At 38.6% G+C, this 20416-nt stretch overlaps 2 protein-coding genes across 2 annotated transcripts in view; both read left to right on the forward strand.

Annotated features, from left to right (window-relative positions):
• pinx1 (PIN2 (TERF1) interacting telomerase inhibitor 1) overlaps positions 1 to 11675 on the forward strand; it is a 24990-nt gene extending 13315 nt beyond the window's left edge. Inside the window, exon 7 of the mRNA XM_037685421.1 lies at positions 10929 to 11675. Within this exon, the coding sequence (XP_037541349.1) occupies positions 10929 to 11549 (621 nt within the window). The 3' untranslated portion in view covers positions 11550 to 11675. The remainder of the gene's footprint in view (positions 1 to 10928) is intronic.
• An 8086-nt stretch (positions 11676 to 19761) lies between these two features.
• Positions 19762 to 20416, forward strand: part of sox7 (SRY-box transcription factor 7) — a 2609-nt gene continuing 1954 nt past the window's right edge. Inside the window, exon 1 of the mRNA XM_037685423.1 lies at positions 19762 to 20020. Coding sequence (XP_037541351.1) covers positions 19789 to 20020 — 232 coding nt within the window. The 5' untranslated portion in view covers positions 19762 to 19788. The remainder of the gene's footprint in view (positions 20021 to 20416) is intronic.

Genomic DNA, 20416 nt, shown 5'->3' on the forward strand with positions numbered 1-20416 from the left:
GTGTGTGTGTGTGTGTGTGTGTGTGTGTGTGTGTGTGTGTGTGTGTGCGGCTCTGTTATCCATCAACTTGCAGCTCTGATCTGTTGAAAAAAGGGCATGCTGGTGTAAACGTGCATCAGCGCAGCACGGTTGCTGCCATTTGAACTGGCCGGTGCGCTCATGCAAGGTGCTGTGCTCGTTGTAGACCATTCTCAGATAACATCTTATTGCCTTCAGCAAAGGCTTTCTGTCTTGAGCATGTTTGTTGACAGACCCTTTTACTTTTACTGAGGAAAATATTGAGACCCGCCAAAAACACCCCCCCACCCCCCATGTAAACACAGAAACCACACATTTGCCATTTACCTCCCTGGCAGTTCTGTGGACTGCTCCCTGCCAGCTTGCTGCCAGCTTCCTGACACTTACAGATTAGTGCAGGACAAAAAGGAGAAGGGAAAAAAAAAAAGAATATGGTGTCTGTCTCATAGTTACAGGCCTCAGCTACAATACATAGGAGCTGGATAATTACAGCCTTGTAGCGCTACCAGCCAAAGATTTCAGGCCCTCTCAGCTGTTTACAGTCACAGACTACCATTTAATTACTGACTCTTTTATCTAATAAATCAAAGTATCTTCCCTCCCTAGGGTTGGGGCGTGGGACCCCCATTTTTATGAGATGGGATTGTATTTAAGTCTATAATAAAGAAGAAACACAGGCCAGTCATAACGCATGCATACTGTTGTCCTTATTTGTTACATGTGATTAACATTTTTTGTTCTGGGGACAAAATGCATTTGTTTTTTTTTCATTTACACGTAATGTGTGTTCTTAGCAGATTTCTTTGTGGAAGCTTCTTATCTTGTGTCACAGTCAATGGCCTTTGTGCGTTTCATTTTTATTTATTTTTAATACCTTTTGTTATACTTTGTGCGAATGCTATTTACTCAGAACAAGATAATTAACATTGGGCTTGCTTTTAAGATATTTTCAAGTAGCTTGCTAGTCTACTGCAGCGTTTACATATTTGCCATGAAATAAGGCATCCACCTGCTTTTCTGTCCACCCACGTCATGTTCATGAAGGATGGGCTGCTGGACTTGTGCGCTCATCAGGGAAAGACAGCTGGCTAATCAGGCCCTGATCCATAGACCCCGAGTATCACCAAATTTATTATTGTGGCAGGACAATGAGGGCACACTCATGCAATTACAGACCCAACCAATATTGTTGAGCAATTATTGAAAAAAAGGCGAAGACTGCAAAAAGGCAATTTTAAAGAAAATAAATGGGCATTTGCTGCACTGTCAAATTCTAATTACCACAATAAACCCTTGCAACAGTTCCTACTTATGCAAAAATGTATTTACCTTTTTTAATTTTCCAAAACTCTGGTACAAGTAAACTTGGCAACTTTGCATTCAAGTCATCCATTATGTATTATCATACAAGTATAGCCAGTATAACCAGCTAACCTGTCAAAAACCATAATGCCTTTCCTTAGTCTTACTTGAGGTTTTAGAATGTTTTCTATGAAGCAAAAAAAAAAAAGCCCACTATATATATATATATATATATATTAGGGCTGCAACAACGAATCGATAAAAATCGACGATTAAAAGTGTTTGCAACGAATTTCATTATCAATTCGTTGTCGCGCGATTAAGCGTCTTTCACGGCGCTGCGGAGCTGTTTTGTTCACCTGTAGTTCATTGTCAATGCTGACTGACTGAATAAAGTTTGAGGAAAAAAAACAACTCTGCAGCGTGAGTTGAACAGAGCGAGGGGGAGGAGGAAGCAGAGCAGAGGCGGTGTTTTCAAAGGTAATTAACCGCGGTAAAGTTAGTTTTACAAATGACCGACGCAGAGAAAACTGTTGACCCAAGTCCTACAAACAGTGGGAGCGCTTGACAAAGATTAAAACTGCGCAACATGCAGCTTTGAAAATTGACGTCACGACACGGGAGAACTACGGAGGTGAAACGTAAACATGTCGGAGTCACGAGGAGGACGAAGAAGCTGAACAGCAGATACAACTCGTCTCACTCCCGTCTCATGTGTTAGAGGTGAGTCTCTACAATATTCTACATTTGTTCTGTTTCCAAATGAGAAAACGTAACGTCAGTCTCTGTAGCAGAAGCTGCTGCTTGTTTGTTTGTTCTCTGATTAATGGCGGTGATAGAGGACGTGTGTTACTTTTTATTTAATTTAATTGGTACAAGCAGTGTTTAAATGTGATTTATAAATAAATCTTACACAAGATAATAATTTAATGATTAAGCTTCAACTTTTAATTTGCTGGCAAAGTCTGAAGACACTGCTTGTATGGCAGGGTGAATTGCATTTAAACAGGAATTAAAGTAATTTATTACATCTACTCAAATGTGTGTAATTAAGTATTATATATATATATATATATATATATATATATATATATGTGTGTGTGTGTGTGTGTGTGTGTTTAATTGCACTTTTAGCTACTTTTGCCTGAACCTAACACTGTAAGTGAAACAAGGCATTTCTTGAGTTGCTGTAAATTATGATATAATACATATTTACTCTCTCATTCCAGAAAACAACAAACGATGACAGCCTTCATGATGGGACAGACATCAAGCAGCTGTCTTCACTGAAAGCATCTTTAACATGATCGTCACTGACATGAGGCCTCTGTCGATGGTTGAAGACGAAGGCTTCACTACAATGACAGGTCACTTTTAATCCAGGTTACAATAATCCACACTTTTAATCCAGGTTACACTCTTCCCTCAAGGACACATTTTACAAAGTAACTACATATTGTGCAGGTATAAAGCATACATTTTGTATATATTTTTGTGTACATTTTTTTTTAAGCTATTTGACTAACTTTTATTTTTTATTATTCAATATTTTACTAACAGAATAGTCAAATAGCAACCTGTTTTTTGTGCGTATTGCTATGTCAATCAAATGTTCAATTTTGGAATAAAGGGGTGGAAATTAAAACGTGTTTTTTTGCCGATTCATTGATTAATCGGGGAAAATAATCGGCTGATTATATATGCATATATATATATATATATATATATATATATATATATGATGGATCTACAGATAAATATCTGAATTAGCAACATAATGGCTGCAGATTTGGATCAAATGCCAAAAAAGGACATCTCTTAAAGCCTTTGTTCTGAACTTTTAGCCGCCTCTTGATAATTTGTAAAAATTAAAGAGACTTTTGTCCTGATCAACACCGTTAGTTTATTAGTGTAAACAAACTGAACAGTGTTCTAAAGATTTTATTTTTGATGGGTTTTATTGGGGAGAAAAGTTTAGCATGTACTACAAAGAACCATTTCCATCATTTCTCCTGGCTTCATTGACTTTTCTACTGAATACGTTGGCCTCCGTATCTTGGCACCTTGGCCCATGTTTTGCTATTGGCTTTCTATTGGCTACATTAGTAGGGAAAGATTGAACTGGAGTGTCTTGAAGGAGACGGCCTGTTGAATGTCTTTCCACCCTCTCCTTTTCTTTGGGACCCTCTATGGACCCTCCCTGTGTTCCCTGCCCAACCCTATTCCCCGCCAGGGGAGTGAGTGGATCAGGAAAGGCCCGATAGCCAGCCAGACTGCTCCTCTGCTGAAGGAGCCTTATCTCAGAGCAGCACACAGTGCATTGAGCGCATCCTTTTCCTGGGGTTTTGCGTTTGGGAGGAGAGAAGTCTGTGGTATAGGAGGAGAAAGGGTAGACACGGCTCGATTATAGGTGTGTTTCCCAATCTTCCACTTCTCAACCTTGCCTTTTTTTTGTGGCTTTTTTAAAATCTCTGCAATTATGTAAACTAATCTAGTCAATGTGTCAAGTCTCTTTCAAGGTGTGAGTCATTCCAAAACTTTCAAGGGTTTACAAATCACTCATTTATTTTATTATTGAAGTTCTATAAACAAGATGAAATGGAATCTATAACACATTGTAATGGTTTATAGTGCAAAAATGTAATGTTGTATTGAAAGTTTACCTGTACATAATCAGATTTTCAAATCCTGCATTCCAAAAAATACAGAAAAAATATATATTTCATATTCTGAAAGTATGTTTATTCACACTAATTTAATGTCTGAGAAATCTTAAACTATAAAAACTCAATAAATTGGAAAGATAACAAAATAACAGATGCTTAAATGCTTTCAGCCAGTTTTTCTCAAGTATGCTGGCGCATATGATATAAAAGATATATTTAATCTATCAGAATTCCTTGATTAGTTGATCATGTCCTATTAATCTGCTAATATGACGGCAGCAGTTCAAGCCCTGCGTTGAAAGTGATGTGAATACGTTACAACTAGGGATGCACAATATTGGATTTTTGGCCAATATCCCGATATGTTAAAACTTATTTGGCCGACACCGATATTTTTAATATACTTTCCTTTGTCAGAACATAGGCCTCTTATTTAGGCTTATTTGCTACAAAAATTGTGTAACCGCTGTAAGAGCTGGTGACATATATTCAGTAACAGCCATATGATATGCATAGCACTATTAAATGAAACGTGTTAAATGTTATTTATTAGCATTAATCACCTGCGTTACTGTCTCACTTGTGGAGGCTTTTTCCAGGTTCCTAGCTGCAGTGTGGGATCCTCTGCACTCCTGTGCCTTTTTAAGTTCTAAGTTTTTGTCTATCCATTGTGCCGTAAGACTAATCATGCTAACGGGGCTAACACAACCTCCAAATGTCTGTGGTAAAACTCACCCAAGTGCTATCGGCCATTAGCTTCTCAATGACGTCGGAAATGACGGCTTGTAACTCTGGTAAGGCTATGCCGGAAAAATATGTCTGACTGGGGATGATGTAGCAAGGCTCAACGTAGTCCATAAATCTTCAGAATCCAACATCCTCAATGAAAAAAAAACTTCCACACTGCCGATATTTTGACTTCTTCCTCTCAGCTGTGATCAGATCAGGTGGGCGAACGTGACGTCATCACATTGTGCTGCCGCTGCAGGCATCCTTGTCACTGGGTTGTCATACAAAAACAGCGTCTTTTATATCGGTGATTATTTTTATGGAATAGCCGATGTCCGATATTGAACTTTAACGCTAATATTGGCCTATACCGATACCAAGCCGATAATATTGTGCATCCCTAGTTAGAACATCAGATATCCATTATAGATTGTGATGGTGAAAGCACTACTAGAAGACAAATTTTCATGGTGATGCCGACACTAAGTTTTTATCTTTTGACTGTTTTGAAAGCCGGCCATGTTTAAAATTGGCTACAAACAGAATTTTTTATAAACAAATTGATTGCTTCAGTCTTTACAACCATTTAGTAAAAACACCCATCAGGTCTGTTCAATGCACCAAATTGTTAATTGGTTAGACTGAGCAGATGTTTAATCATGAATATGTTAAAGCGTAAATGTTAAACATACATTGACATAACTATAGCTATTAAAACCATGAATGTTAGTAAAACACATTAAATCAATGTGTTTACTGTTGATCTAAGATTCATTGTTTCAATAATTATGTTGGGAGTCTTGTAATGCTTCTTTCATGCAAAACTACATCAGGTGGCAAAAATACAAGACAAATGCCGATAGAAAAATCTAAACATTTAAAGCTCAGTTTTTTTATTAGCGTGTTAACTTTCTATATTTCACACCAAGAAAGCTCTCCAGTGCTGCCAGCACTGCTGACTGGATCTGTATGTGTTGTCGTCCAGCCTGTGCACAGCACAGCATTTCTTCTGCTGTCGGATCAGGGTCTAATGGAATCCCCAGGCAGTGAGGAACAGCCACATACTGAGCTCATGCCACCTTTCCCTGATGATGAAGACGATGTTTCTCTCAGTCACTCTCCTCTTATTCTTCCCTTGCTCATTCAGCCTCTCCCCCTCCTGAGAGTAATTTCACAGGCAGTTCTAAAGTGGCCTCCAGCCAGCTTCCCAAGTCCCAGTTACATGTTGTTTGGTGCTGTCAGCTCTAAGCCTCATCTTCACTCTCCCAAGCAGAGAGGATGCCATTGTGCAGTAACAGGGAGTATAGATTTTTAGTGGGAAGCTGGAAAGTTTTGTTTAATGGCACCTCACCTGAAGGGCTTTATATTCCTCTTGTTAGAAGTTCTGGTTGTCTAGTCTAGATCTTAAATGGTGGAAAACTTTGTTTAGCCTCTAAAGTCTGGTATACACTGCAATATATTTTTTTAAAACCCTGAAAGACGTGAGCATGTGAGCTTGATATTATAAAGCCTCGATTGTAACTTATGTCATAAGATTTAATGGATGCTGTACAATATTTTTTTAATGCAGTAGCAGCAGAATAATGACACAAAATAGCATCTGAATGAGCTATCACTCCAACAATGAAAGAATGAAAAGCGAGTGTATCAACATTCTTATTGAATTCAGACCAAAGAGGGGGACAAAGTAAGCTGTGAATGCGGTCATGGCTGAGGAAGACGCCTGCCACACAATATTGTATCACAATACTTGCAGAGACTTTCTAACACAGATATTTATCATAGGACATGTTTAGCTGTGGCAGAATGTCAGTGAGCCTGTCACACCAAACAACCACAAATTCAAGCTCTCAACCAAAGATATTCTTACAATTTTGTCCAAACAGATTTTCTTTACTCTGGTGTCTACATGGCCTAAATCTATCCCCACCCCCTTAATATTTGATACTTTAAAATGAGTTAGATTAGGAACAGCCTCCATTTAACATTGTTTATTGCTAACTTCTTCACACCGATAAACTTTTATTCAGTCAAAGTATGACACGGTATAAAATTAGTATTTAGAATTTTCCAACAAAGTTAAGTCAGGTCCTCTGGACGGTTTCTTTGTGTTGAAACGTTTCGTCTTTCAACCAAAGGACTTCATCATTTGAGGAGCCACAACAAAGGCTCTAAGTCTATCTCCTGTAAGTAGCACACTCACATATGGGCCAAGCAGTTTGATGTTTTCTGGAGTATGCACTCTCCACAGTCGACTCCTCTGAGGCAGCCATGGCCAAAGTGGTTCTAAACATCAAAGTTCATGCTCAATAATCCAGGTAAAAAAAAAGACTTGATTTTTTTACCTGGATTATTGAGCATGAACTTTGGTGTTTAGAATTTTCTTTATAGAATACATTTTTTAAATTTACTAGGTCTAAAGTATGAAGACATTATTTTTTCTTCTAGTTTCTCTGAACAAAAAAAAAATCTTAAAAAAAATCTCTCAATCTGACTTTTTAAATTTGTGCTGTGTGTAAAAACTATAACTACCGGTAACATGGTATTTATTAGCATTTATAACAAACTTTTACATTAAATGTTTGTACATCAAAAGTAACATTAAGTCTTAATTTATAAAGCTTTGACATTGCATACTGTGTAAAAACCCTGAATTGTAGATCATTTTTTAAAGGAACCATTTTTCACTACTACAATCTTTGTTTTTGTGTAATTTTACTATTGAAACTTTTTATTTCACAAATGATGAAATTTATTTTAAAAATCAAAAGGTAACCAAGTTAAAAGTATAGAAAATCTACAGAAGCTGTACCTTTTTTTTTTTTTTTTTTTACATCTTTTTTGCTTAACACGGGTAGATTCTTGTTTATGTGATTTAATGCCGAGGCTCAAAGTCATGTAATCTGAATGTAAAAGTTTAAAGGCCGAACAATGAGACAACTCCACAAAGCTCAGTGTTTTCAATTTATCTCTAATCTGTAGTGTTTGAAAAATTCCATCCACTTTACCATCTGAGATAATTCACCGAGCGGCAGCATTGTTTAGTGTGATTCTCTAGAGGAGCTTCTGCATTCTTCTGGACAAATCATTATGCATTGAGTAGGCCATTAGGAAAATGAAGACAAATGGGTCACAGGGGCGAGGTGACAGATTGTACATGCTGTGGAGGTAAAATCTAGACCGTGCTGTTCCTAACAGTTGTAAAGTTGGCCCGGTTTAAAGTGTAGCCCAAAGGTTGGAGAGATGACTTTATGATCTCTTTATTTTGTCCTGGATTTTAAAATGGAAAACGCCATTCTTTGATCTACTTTCAAGCCTAAAATTATTACTATTAATGTAGAAATATCCTCCTGACTTTTTTTTTTTTTCCAAAGCAATATTTATTTTGATTAATTTTGAAGCTGATGCATTGTCTATCCATTTTCTTTAACCCACTCGCTCCTTCAGCTGGTGTCCATCTCCAGCAGTCACTGGGGTGCTACAGAGGAGTACACTGGACTGGTCACCAGTCCATCACAGGGACACAGAGAGACAAACGAGACGGACCACTAGGGGTGCACCGATAAATTGGCCCCAATTTCCTTAATTTTGGGTGATGCGATCAGGCGATACACGAGAAACAGATTTTACCTTCTTTTTTTTTTTTGTAGTTTTAACAACAATTGTCTAAACTTCATTTATATTTCAGAGCGCTATCTCATGGCCAGTTAAAACAAGTTTGTATTGTTTCTAGGATATTGTTCAAGGGTATGTTTATCAATAAAATAAGATTGGAAAATTGAAGATGCATTGTGACCTTTTAACACATGACAGTGTCGCTTATAAAACAAAATCGGTATCGGCAGGTCAGGATTTTTAGAGATCGGTTATTGGCCAGAAAACTGCAATCGGTGCGCCCCTACTTAATATACTAAAACGTGCACTTACTGGAGACCATTTAGAATTGTCAGTTCATCTTACGTGCATGTTTTAGTATATTAAGTAAGGGTGCACCGATTGCAGTTTTCTGGCCAATTACCGATCTCTAAAAATCCTGACCTGCCGATACCGATTTCGTTTTTAAGCGACACTGTCAGGTGTTAAAAGGTCACAATGCATCTTCAATTTTCCAATCTTATTTTATTGACAAACATACCCTTGAACAATATCTTAGAAACAATACAAACTTGTTTTAATTAGCCGTGAGGTAGTGCTCTGAAATGTAAAGGAAGTTTAGACAATTGTTCTTAAAACTACAAAAAAAATCTGTAAAATCTGTTTCTCATGTATCGGCCAATCGCCGATCACCCAAAATTAAGGAAATTGTCCGATTTATCGGTGCACCGCTAAATCTAAGTCAGCAATTCAAGTTAATGTTCTGTGTGAGTGAAGAAACAACACATTTTCACTAAAAGGTGTTTGTCTTAGTGGTATTTATAAGAACTCAGATTTGTTTTGCCCCATTTCAGCCCTACTCTGCACCTCTTCACTGAACTGTATAGTACACTGCCTGGCCAAAAAAATGTTCCCACCAAAGATAAAGGTCACACACTTAATATTTCGTTGGACCGCGTTTAGCTTTGATTAAGGCATGTATTCACTGTGGCATTGTTTCGATAAGCTGCAATGTCACAAGATCTATTTCCATCCAGTGTTGCATTAATCTTTCATCAAGATCTTGCATTGATGATGGCAGATTCTGACCACTGCACAAATCCTTCTCCAACACATCCCAAAGATTCTCAATGGAGTTAAGGTCTGGACTCTGGTGGCCAATCCATGTGTGAAAATGATGTATCATTCTCCCAGAACCACACTTTCACAATTTGAGCCCGATGAATCCTGGCATTGTCATCTTGGAATATGCCCGTACCATCAGGGAAGAAAACAATCAATTGATAGAATAACCTGGTCATTCAGTATATTCAGGTGGTCAGCTGACCTCATTCTTTGAGCACATACTGTTGCTGAACCTAGACCTGACCAACTGCAGCAACCCCAGATCATAGTGCTGCCCCCACAGGCTTGTACAGTAGCACTAGACATGATGGGTGCATCACTTCACCTGCCTCTCTTCTTACCCTGATGCACCCATCACTCTGGACCAGGGTAAATCTGGACTCATCAGACCACATGACCTTCTTCCATTGCTCCAGAGTCCAATCTTTATGCTTCTTAGCAAACTGAAACCTTTTTCCCCCCAGTTAGTCTCACTGATTAGTGGTTTTCTTAAGGCTACACAGCTGTTCAGTCCCAATCTCTTGAGTTCCCTATGTGTGTGGAAATGCTCTTGCTTTCACTATTAAACATAACCCTGAGTGCTACTGTTGTTTGTCTTCGATTTGATTTCACCAAACGTTGAAGTGATTGCCAATAACAATCATTCAGGATTTTTTTCCGACCACATTTCTTCCTCAAAGACGATGGGTCCCCCACTATGCTTCCAGTTTTTAGTAATGTGATGGACAGTTCTTAACCCAATTTTAGTAGTTTCTACAATCTCCTTACATGTTTTCTCTGCTTGATGCCAATGATTTGACCCTTCTCAAACAAACTGACATATTTTCCACAACCACACAACGTGTCTTTCTACATGGTTGTTTAAGAAATGAGAAGCAACTCATTGCACTAGTTGGGGTTAAATAACTTGTTACCAGCTGAAAGATAATCGTCCATGCAGTAATTATCCAATAGGATGTGCATACCTATTTGCTTAGTTAAATCCAGGTGGCAACTTTTTTTTTAGTTAGGCAGTGTATGAAAGAGAAGAAATGGGTCTCCCAAAAAAATCGCTAAGTGTTGGAGATGGATTGGTTTTAATGGATTTTATTTTCTGTCAGTAGAAGTATGCTGACAGAAGTACTGGATTTATTTTTTATTTTTGTATGAAAGTCAAGATTCAGCTTACTTTAATGGCGAAGAACATTACAAGAGGAAGACACTTTGGAGCTGACTGTGCAAACAAACCTGTCTAAATGTAAAGTGTTGTAGATAAAGGATGGTAATTGTCAGAAACGTGACAGTTTTGATGACGGTGCCTCCTTTAAGACACCTATTGTTGCATCAACTCACTATTTTAGGCTTTTTCCTCCATAAAGACTGTTGCAGTAATCTTTGGCTGGTGATTGACAACTATTTAAGCTCCTTGGTTTACAATTGTTGAGCTGTCTTTGTCAGATTCTCTAAATGCGCCACAAAGCCTAAACTCTGTGTTTTTGTGTCTTTCCGGTTTAGGAGAGCAGCAAACATAATTCTTCAGATGAGTCGGAGGCGAGTGGGACGACTCCTCCCGAACAGGACGCAGAGCTCATCACCAAGACTGTGACCAGTTCTCTGAGCATGCAGGAGTATTTTGCACAGCGAATGGCCCAGCTGAAGAAATCTCGTGGAGCTGAAACTACAGCACCTTCAGCGGATGACCCAACTCAAGAACTCAGTCTGGTCAACAGCGGCAGTGGTCATGCAGAAGAACCTAAAAAGAAAAAGAAGAAGAAGAACAAAAAGCTTGTGGAAGTGGTAGAAGATGAGTCCGCTGCCCTCATCGTAGTAGATGACACAAACATGGACAAAGAGAAATCAAGGAAGAAGAGAAAACTTACAGATCTTGACAGTAATGCAAACGAGAACTGTAGCTTTGTTCTGGAGGAGAAATGTCAAGAACTGTGTTCTTCAAAGAATAAAAAACTCAAAAAGCGTGCCAAGAAAGGAGAGCTTTTAAATGGACATGATAAAACTGTAGAATGTGAGCTCATACAGGATGAGAAGAATAACCACAAAGAGGTCGATGTAGAAGAAGAATGTAATGAGCCGGTCGTCAAGAAATCTAAAAAGAAGAAAAGAAAGAAGAACCATTAAGAGTAACATGAATCTCAGGGTTAAGATTGATTTGTCTCACTTTTTAAAAACTTATTTTGCAATTCAAATGTCTTGACTATGAACACGACTATAAAGCTGTTCATTAGAAATATTCAAATGAAATTAACCCCATATTTTATCTCTTTGAGATCCTTCACAGTTCATGTATTTTTTCTTTAATCAGTTTAAAAAAGAAAATGGTCTCATGCTACATGATCTATTTAAGACTTTAAATCTGAATATGAGCTAAATCTTGACAATTATGATCTTTGGAAAGTCAGAAAAACGGATAAACCTGTACTCATTTTTAAATAAATCTAAAGTCTTGCAAGTTTGACTGTTTTATTTTTGTCTCAGACGTAAATGTTGCCTAATGTGAGGAACATTTTTGACTTTTGCGAGAAGGAAAATAAATTCACTCTAACAGTGGAAACATGATGCAAGTTGTTCAGCTGTAAAGGTAAATTTGTACCAACCAATCACAGGACGGCATTCTTGACAGTCACAATTTTCCACCTCATCAAGATGTCACGGTTTCTTAAACTTTAGAAACCCTTTAACAAGCCCGTCTTGTTCAACCCCTCTGCTATGAGTCAAAGGAGGAAAAGATTGACTGCAGGTGTCCAGTCCTGCACATGAAAACACTGGAGCACACCTTTTTGCTCTTAAGGGTTGAAACCTTTTGACATATTCTGAAACGGTTATTTGCAAAAGAAAAGTTTGACTAATCTTTTAGGCATCCACCTCTACAAAAAATAGTTTTTAGCGTTTCATTCGTGTTCGTCCATGAGTGTTTTTTTAATGTCAAACTGTTGACTCAAACATCCAACAGTTAAATCAGGTCCTCTAGACATTTCTTTTAATTTTTTTCTGAAATGTTTCATCCTACATCCAAAGGACTTCATCAGTCCAAGAAGCCACAACAAACTCAGTCTTATAAATGGCACCTCACATTGTGGGTCAACCAGTTTGACGGTGCTGAGATAGTTTCTGTTGTCCGCCCTTTCTCCCGCCAACTCGTTTGAGGCAGCCATGGCCAAAATGGTTCAAAACATCAAAGTTCATGCTCAACTGGTTCACCCACTATGTAACAGTGATTTAAGACTGAGTTTGTTGTGGCTCCTTGGACTGTTGAAGTCCTTTGGATGAAAGACAAAACATTTCAACAAAAATAATCATCCAGAGGACCTGACTTAACTTGGATTTTTTTACCTGGATTATTGAGCATGAACTTTGATGTTTGCTCAAACAGTTACTGCCAATTTTTTAGTAAAAGGCTTTGCAAAATGTGTAGCACTCGAAAGTTTGTGTTCAGTATCATTCTCAGCTACTACCACATGAAATTTTAACTATCTGTAAAACCAACTGGGTTAAAGCTATTTTTGTTGTGAAGTTGGATGTCTGTGGCAGCCATGATGTACTGGGTTAGTGACAAAAGCTGTGCATCTAGTGATTACTTCTAGAGAATTGTATTATTTGTCCTGCTATTAATAATTGATTTTGGTACCACTTTACACTAAGGCTCCCCTTATAGATGACTAATAAATAGTTTATAGATATGTTAATTCCTCAATTAACACTTTATAAATATTAATAACTGCATATTATGAATTAATTAAGGGTGACAAACTAAATGACCAGTTTCTTGCCAAACAGTGAGTCAAATCTTTTCACCAGTATATTTCATCTAGAGTTATATTAAATATTTCAGACTAAGTTACTACCTTGTAAGCTCAATAAGCATTTGTAAACCTATAATTTTTTAGCGTATAATATTGTATTTATCACTGCATTATAAGTATCTACAAATAATATATCCTAAAAATTTAGGTTTACAAATGTTTATTGTGCTTACAAGGTTGTAACTTAGTCTGAAATGTTTAATGTAACAACTCTAGATGAAATATATAGGTCGCAGATTTGACTCACAATTTGGCAAGAAACTGCTCAGTTTTGTCTGTCACCCTTAATGCATAATAAACAATTATTAATGATTTATAAAGTGTTTATAGAAAAATTAATAATGTATAACTATTTATTAGCCATCTATAAAGTATTGTAAAGTGGTACCTTTATTTTGGTAACAGATGGGCCCAGATATTATTGTCTGCTGTTGATAAGCAGGCAATACTGAACAAAAACATCATGCTTTAATAAAGTTGAAACAGCTCATTTAACCATTATTGGCACCTTTACACAAACATTTTGCTGATTTATATATTTTATTTTATTTCTCCCATCTATCAGTTAGCCTCTTTAGTCAGTATTCTGGTACTTCCTGCAGCCTCTACTTAGCCGTGTTAAGTTTATAGGAGTTGAGATAGAGGTATTTTTCTGGTTTCTTTTCAAATAGATTCATAATAAGATTTTTTTTTTTTCTTGGCTATTATTCAATGGAGCTTGATGTGAGCATCGGGTTACTGCCTTTTTACTCAAACCAAATTTTCTAATCCAGAATACAGTAATTAAATTCTGACATGCTATATAATCTGACGTTGTCTTTTATATATACGTAAAGAAGCCCCCACAGCATGAATTACAGCTTAAATGTTTTATCTTCATTTCTGAGGTAAAATTATTTGTATTTTAAAAATATTGTTTACAAGTTATGTCAGACCATGCATGCAAGCTCGAAAATAAACGGGCGCACGAGTTCTATTTTGCACTTTATATAAATTGTTTGAGGAACTAATTAATCAAACGATACGGAATGAGTTTGTTGTCAGTATTTATTTATTTTTTTATTTTATTATTTATTCTGGTTCTTAAATTTAGGAGTGACAGTAAAAGCCAGAAAAGAGTAATAGATCTTTGTTATTCATAAGCAAATATTGACTTTAAAAAAAAAAAAAGTTGTTTTAGCGGCTACATTCTTCCAAACACCTGTAGACTGTTAACCACATTATCTGACCCAGGAAAGTTTTTTTTTTTTTCTGAAAGTAAATGACAGTAAACTCCCACACTCGAAGAAAAATGCAGTGGCTCAACTTGCAGCAATTTTCCTGTCTTTTCAAATCAACCTAACTCGACTAATGAGTAAACGTTGTGAGACTGTTGGTTTTAGTAACCTAATCTGTTAGTTACAACCAACATGATTCTGTTTTACTTCTAAAAGCCCAGTTGCATTGAACCAACTTTACTTTAAATCAAAATGTTTAATTTAGTCAAATAACTTCACTATTTCAACTTAATTTGTTGCTATAGATAGTCTCAGAAAAGTTTATGCAAATTGTTACCTGAATTTTCTTCATTTGCAACAACTCATTTTACTTTAGTTGGAATAAGTACCACAAACTATTTCATGTTCTCAAAATGTTTATCAATATACTGTACATAAAATATTTTTTTTTTTTTACATTTTATAAGACCAATTCCTTTAAGTGAATGTATGTCCTATTAAAAAAAACAAAAAACTAAAACTAGTTCTTGCACAGGTTAAGAGTTGTAATTCTACTTGTAATAAAGTTCAGTACTACCTTTACTATTCAGACTGTGCTTTATTTTGAAGTAATTTGTTACTCTGTACTTAAAGACTTGGTATATCCCCAGTCCAGTCTATACCTGGGATAAGGGGTGTAGGCTTAATTATACACCATACTATGCATGGCCTACATCATGTCATACCCTCTGGCCAGATTCTCTCCCCCACCCCCTCCCACCCCCCTCCAATGTTATTAGTAGTGTCAAGTCATAAACATAAGAATAATGTAATACCTAAAACAATTTTCAGTCAGGTCATCTGGACAGTTTCTTTTTTTCTGAAACGTTTCACCTTTCATCCGGAAGGCTTCATCAGTCAAGGCAACACACAACACAAAACTGATTCTTCCCCCAAACAGCTTACTCCAAAGTGGAACAAACCAGTAATGTTGGTGCTAAGATGGTGAGCATTGACTTTTTTGGTAATACCTAAAAGTTACTACAGTGTTACCCTACCCTGCTTAGATAAATAAAGTTACTAACTGATCTTTTATGTATATGAATGTATTTGTTCAGTGCCCCGAGATAACGTTTATTGTGACTTGGAGCTATATAAATAAACTGAATTGAATTGCTACACTAAAGAGACTTGATCAGTCCTGAGCTCCTAAAATAGTTTAAATATTATCAAAAGTATATAGAAATCCCATAAAATAAAGAAAATTGCCCATCTCTCATTGTCCCAGCAAACTCTACTCCCCTGCTTGCGTTGTTGGCCGGTGGACACCATTTTGAATCCCTGATTCAGTTAAACGGGGCAAATATCCTCGGTTTGTGATGGTTTTATAACAAAATATAGCAATGTTTCATGTCTTTACAATGAATTGAAAACTCCAGTTTACGCTTAAAATTAAGTCACAGTTCATGACTCTGTTGATACACATTAATTAACAAGACAATTGTGATTGACTACCCATGTTAGATGGGTATATTCTGGCCAGGAGGGGTACAGTCTGACTTAGATTATTTATTTACATATAGTTTGGCCTAGGGCAGTTTATCCCCTGGGGTATTCTCGGGCCTGGGTCAAACTATACTTACATTTAATCTGGGCAGTGGTTAATTTGGCCTGTGACACTGGGTACATATGTGAAATTATGAAGTTGTTACCCTTCAGTCATAGGCTATGTGCCAGGGATGTACCTGGTACTTAACCTAATCTGGCACTTAACCTAATGCATACCAGGTAAGTACCATAAATACATGTATGTTTGGTAGCAATACATAATACTGTACACCAGGTACTGGTCTGTATTAGAATTGCTACCATTTCGGAGATGCTGAGACAACTACACCAAAAACTAAATGGTCACGTGGCAGCTTACTCACTCTCAAAAACAGAAGAGGACATTGTTTTGTAGAAAAATCAATTATATATATATATATATATATATATATATATACATATGTATAAGCAGAGAAGAAACCCAAACAGGACTCCAGTCAGCCATCAGGTGAAAAGGAGGAACCTAGACCAGTGGTCATTCCATATATCAGAATCAGTTTATTATTGCCATGTCAATGAACGAGGTTCACAAACTAGGAATTTGCTTTGACATAAAGGTGCGAATAGTAATAAAGTAAAATAAAGTAAAAATGAAAACATTACATAAGACCTGTGTACACCCACAAATAAAGTAAAAATGAAAACATAACATAACCATATGTACACCCATACAATAGAAAACAATAAAAAAGCTTAGAAAAACAGTACAGATGGAGTATTCAATTATAATACAGATGTAATGTGACCAAAGCAGAAGTTATGAGGTAGCATTATGAGTGTTCAGGAGTCCAACAGCAGAGGGGAAGAAACTGTCCTTATGGCGAGAGGTTCTGGTCCGAATGGACCGAAGCCTCCTGCCTGAGGGGAGTGGTTCAAACAGTCCGTGTGCAGGGTGAGCAGGGTCAGCTGTGATCCGACCTGCTCGCCTCACAGTCCTGGAGACGTACAGGTCGTGGAGGGATGGAAGGCTGCAGCCGATCACCTTCTCAGCTGAGCGCACAACGCGCTGCAGTCTGAGTCTGTCCCTGGCAGTGGCCCCGGCGTACTACACCATGATGGAGGAGCTGAGGGTGGACTCGATGATGGCCGTGTAGAACTGCACCGTCAGCTTGGCCTTCTTCGGCTGTCGCAGGAAGTACAGTCTCTGCTGGGCCTTCTTGATGAGGGAGCTGATGGTCGGCTCCCACTTGAGGTCCTGGGTGATGGTGGTGCCGAGGAACCGATACAAATTCGCAGTGGGGATGGAGGTATCATTACATGTGAGGGGGGGCAGAGGGGCTGTGGCTTTTCTGAAATCCACAATCATCTCCACTGTCTTCCGGGCATTGAGTTCCAGGTTGTTGCTGCTGCACCAGGTCACCAGCCGGTCCACCTCCCTCCTGTATGCAGACTCATCACCGTCTGAGATGAGCCCGATGAGGGTGGCGTTATCTGCAAACTTAATAAGTTTCACAGAGTCGTGGCTTGAGGTGCAGCAGTTGGTGTACATTGTATATTGAGGGAGTATCAGAGAAACTGAGACGTTTATTTTTTTTAAACATAACGTCCCAGTGGCTTTTAAACCCCAAAATACATTACGGCAAAGACTGGTTCATCCCAAAGATCCAGTCCCCCGGCACAAACAGTAATGTTGTGTATGCTGTTCAGTGTCAGGAGGGCTGTGATCAGTCTTACATCGTGGAAACTAAACAGCCACTGACCAAAAGGATGGCCCAGCACAGAAGATCAACATCATCAGACCAGGATTCTGCGGTCTACACTCATCTCCAGGCCAGCGGTCACTCTTTCAGGGATGAAGATGTTCACATCCTGGACAGAGAGGAACGATGGTTTGAGAGAGGAGTAAAGGAGGCCATCTTTGTGAAAAGAAACCATCCATCATTAAACAGGGGTGGAGGCCTCCATGTTTACTTGTCACCTTCTTACAATGCTGTTATTGCTAAGGCACTAACGATCAGTCGTTAGGCTGATGGTCCTCCTTTATCATATGTGAACAGCTAGTTTTGGTTGTCACCAGCAAACTGGTTGATCCACTATGAGAAGGGGCTATTTATAGGACTGAGTTCTGTGCATCTCCTCAGACTGACAGTGTTTTGCATAAAAGATGAAACGTTTCAACAAGTTGTTTTCTTTTAATCCATCCAGAGGACCTGACTTTACTTTGAAAGACTTTGATAAAAATGTTGGATTTCAAGCCTCACCCACTAACATCACTAATGGTTTTTACAGCTTAAAAAAAGATATTTTCTGCCATCTGCTCTAAATTTTTCCATTTCCCCATTTCAGTTTGTGAAATTTAGGTCTCTCAAATCATGCGATTAACTGCACCGTACCTGATCTTTCCATCACTGCACCTCTCTCTGACTTTCACTGTTCACACATGGTCATGTCAGAACAGCATGAGGAAGTGCAGCCCTATATATCACTGATGGGCCTGCACCATGCACAATCTGTGGCTTCAGGTGCCATATCCTCTTCCTGTTTGGGAGGAGGGGTGAGAGCTCGATGTCACGTTGACAGAGGTACAACAAGATGTGTTTTAAGCTCCGTGCAAACTAACAATTAATACTTCTTCAACATGTTGCCACGTTTGTGTCTTCTAAATATCAATGATAAGCTCCTGACCTGTGATCAGCTGTATTTGAGGAGCATGTGGGTGTGTGTGTGTGTGTGGGGGGGGGGGGGGGGGGGGCCTTGGCAGGGCGGCCCGGGGGGGGGGGGGGGGGGGGGGGGGAGCTCCTCCATGACTGCAGCCTGCGAGGATCCTGTCAACAGGAACTCCTGGACTTGATATGCACCCGCTTTTGGCCACAGAAGGAAACTGATTAGTTTGCAGTCTCTGTGTGTGGGTGTGCCTGTTCAGTGCATTTTTTTTTTTGGTCCAGCAGAAGCTCCAGAAACCAATCTCTGTCCAAACTGATAACAAATGAACATGTTTTGATTCTTTGTTGTGCATGCAGTTGAAAGGTGGACCCCCAAACTACACAAAGCAACAAAACTCTGCCAACCGAAGAGAAAATGATGTTTTGCTTGGCACACAAACTGGCACTTGAAGTTCAACTAACAGTCAAAATGTCACTCAACCAGTGAACTTTTCTGGGTGTTGTACAGACTGCCAAACTGGTTTGTTGGGTTCGTCATAGTGCAATGGTTTCCTTGTTTTCTCTTAAGAAAGAAAAAAAAAAATCGGAAGTTGCAAAATATCTGTCATAATCAAGTGTTTAAAAATGATTTTCTGCTTGAAAATAATCTGTCCTATGAGTGTTTTTTAAGATTATTTAGCTTTTTTCTTCCAGCAACCTAACACACATAATGAGGTTGTCCTTAGAGCTGGAGGAAAGTTTAGTTGTGAGGCCACTCCACGAAGCTTGTGATGAAATGTTGCTCTCTCTCTCTCTCTCCTTCGCTTTCCACGGGGTTTAACTTGTAATCAAGGAGGAGTCCAGAGTCCTCCAGGGTGTCTCCTGGAACCTGCTCCTCAAATATAAAGCGCTTCCCCCCCATCCAGCGGGAGAGACAGAACCATAACGCGTGAGGAGGAGCCGCATGTGCGCGTCAATCTGTGCTGATATCCCAACTGTAGGCAGAAAGCACCGCTGGATTTTTTTTATTTTCTCGTTTTAAAAGCAAGAGTCTGTTTTAGTTTCTCATCGTTTTAGTCAAACAGATCCAGAGAGAGAAAAGAGCGCAACTTGTCGCGGTGAGACTCTCAGACGCGCGTCTTAAGTTTGGAGAGGAGGGAGCGCGCGGAGGATGGCTGCTCTCATCAGCGCGTACTCGTCGTGGCCCGAGTCCTTCGAGTGTCCTCCAGGAGACGGAGACGTGCCCGACGGACACGGCCCCCACAGGACTCCCGTGGACAAGACGCCGGAACCGCGCATCCGACGGCCCATGAACGCGTTCATGGTCTGGGCCAAAGACGAGCGCAAACGGCTGGCGGTCCAGAACCCGGACCTGCACAATGCAGAGCTCAGCAAAATGTTGGGTAAGCCAACAACGTTTCTGAAAGTTATTATTATCATTATTATTATTATCATCATTATTATTATTATTATCATTATTATTATTATGCCACTTTTTGATACTTAGGGCGCGTTCTATTCATATTCCTGAGGCCTTGAAAGTTTTTGCTGTAGCGCCAAAAGAATAAATAAAAACATAAATGAATGGATTAAAAGATAAAAGTTTTCTTTGCATCTTTAAAAAAAAGAAGAAACAAAGAATGAAGGACAAAATCGCGTCTTTGCAGCGGTACAACGTTAAAACAACCCGCGTGCCGCTTTAATCTTGATTTGCGACCATGTCACTGAAATATTTCTTTTAAACTCCATTTATCTATGAAATGCAAAGGTTTATTTTTTACGTGATAAAACTTATATAT

This window comes from Nematolebias whitei, chromosome 12 (genome assembly GCF_014905685.2).
Source record: "Nematolebias whitei isolate Nwh7 chromosome 12, NemWhi1, whole genome shotgun sequence".
Taxonomy (NCBI): Eukaryota; Metazoa; Chordata; class Actinopteri; order Cyprinodontiformes; family Rivulidae; genus Nematolebias; species Nematolebias whitei.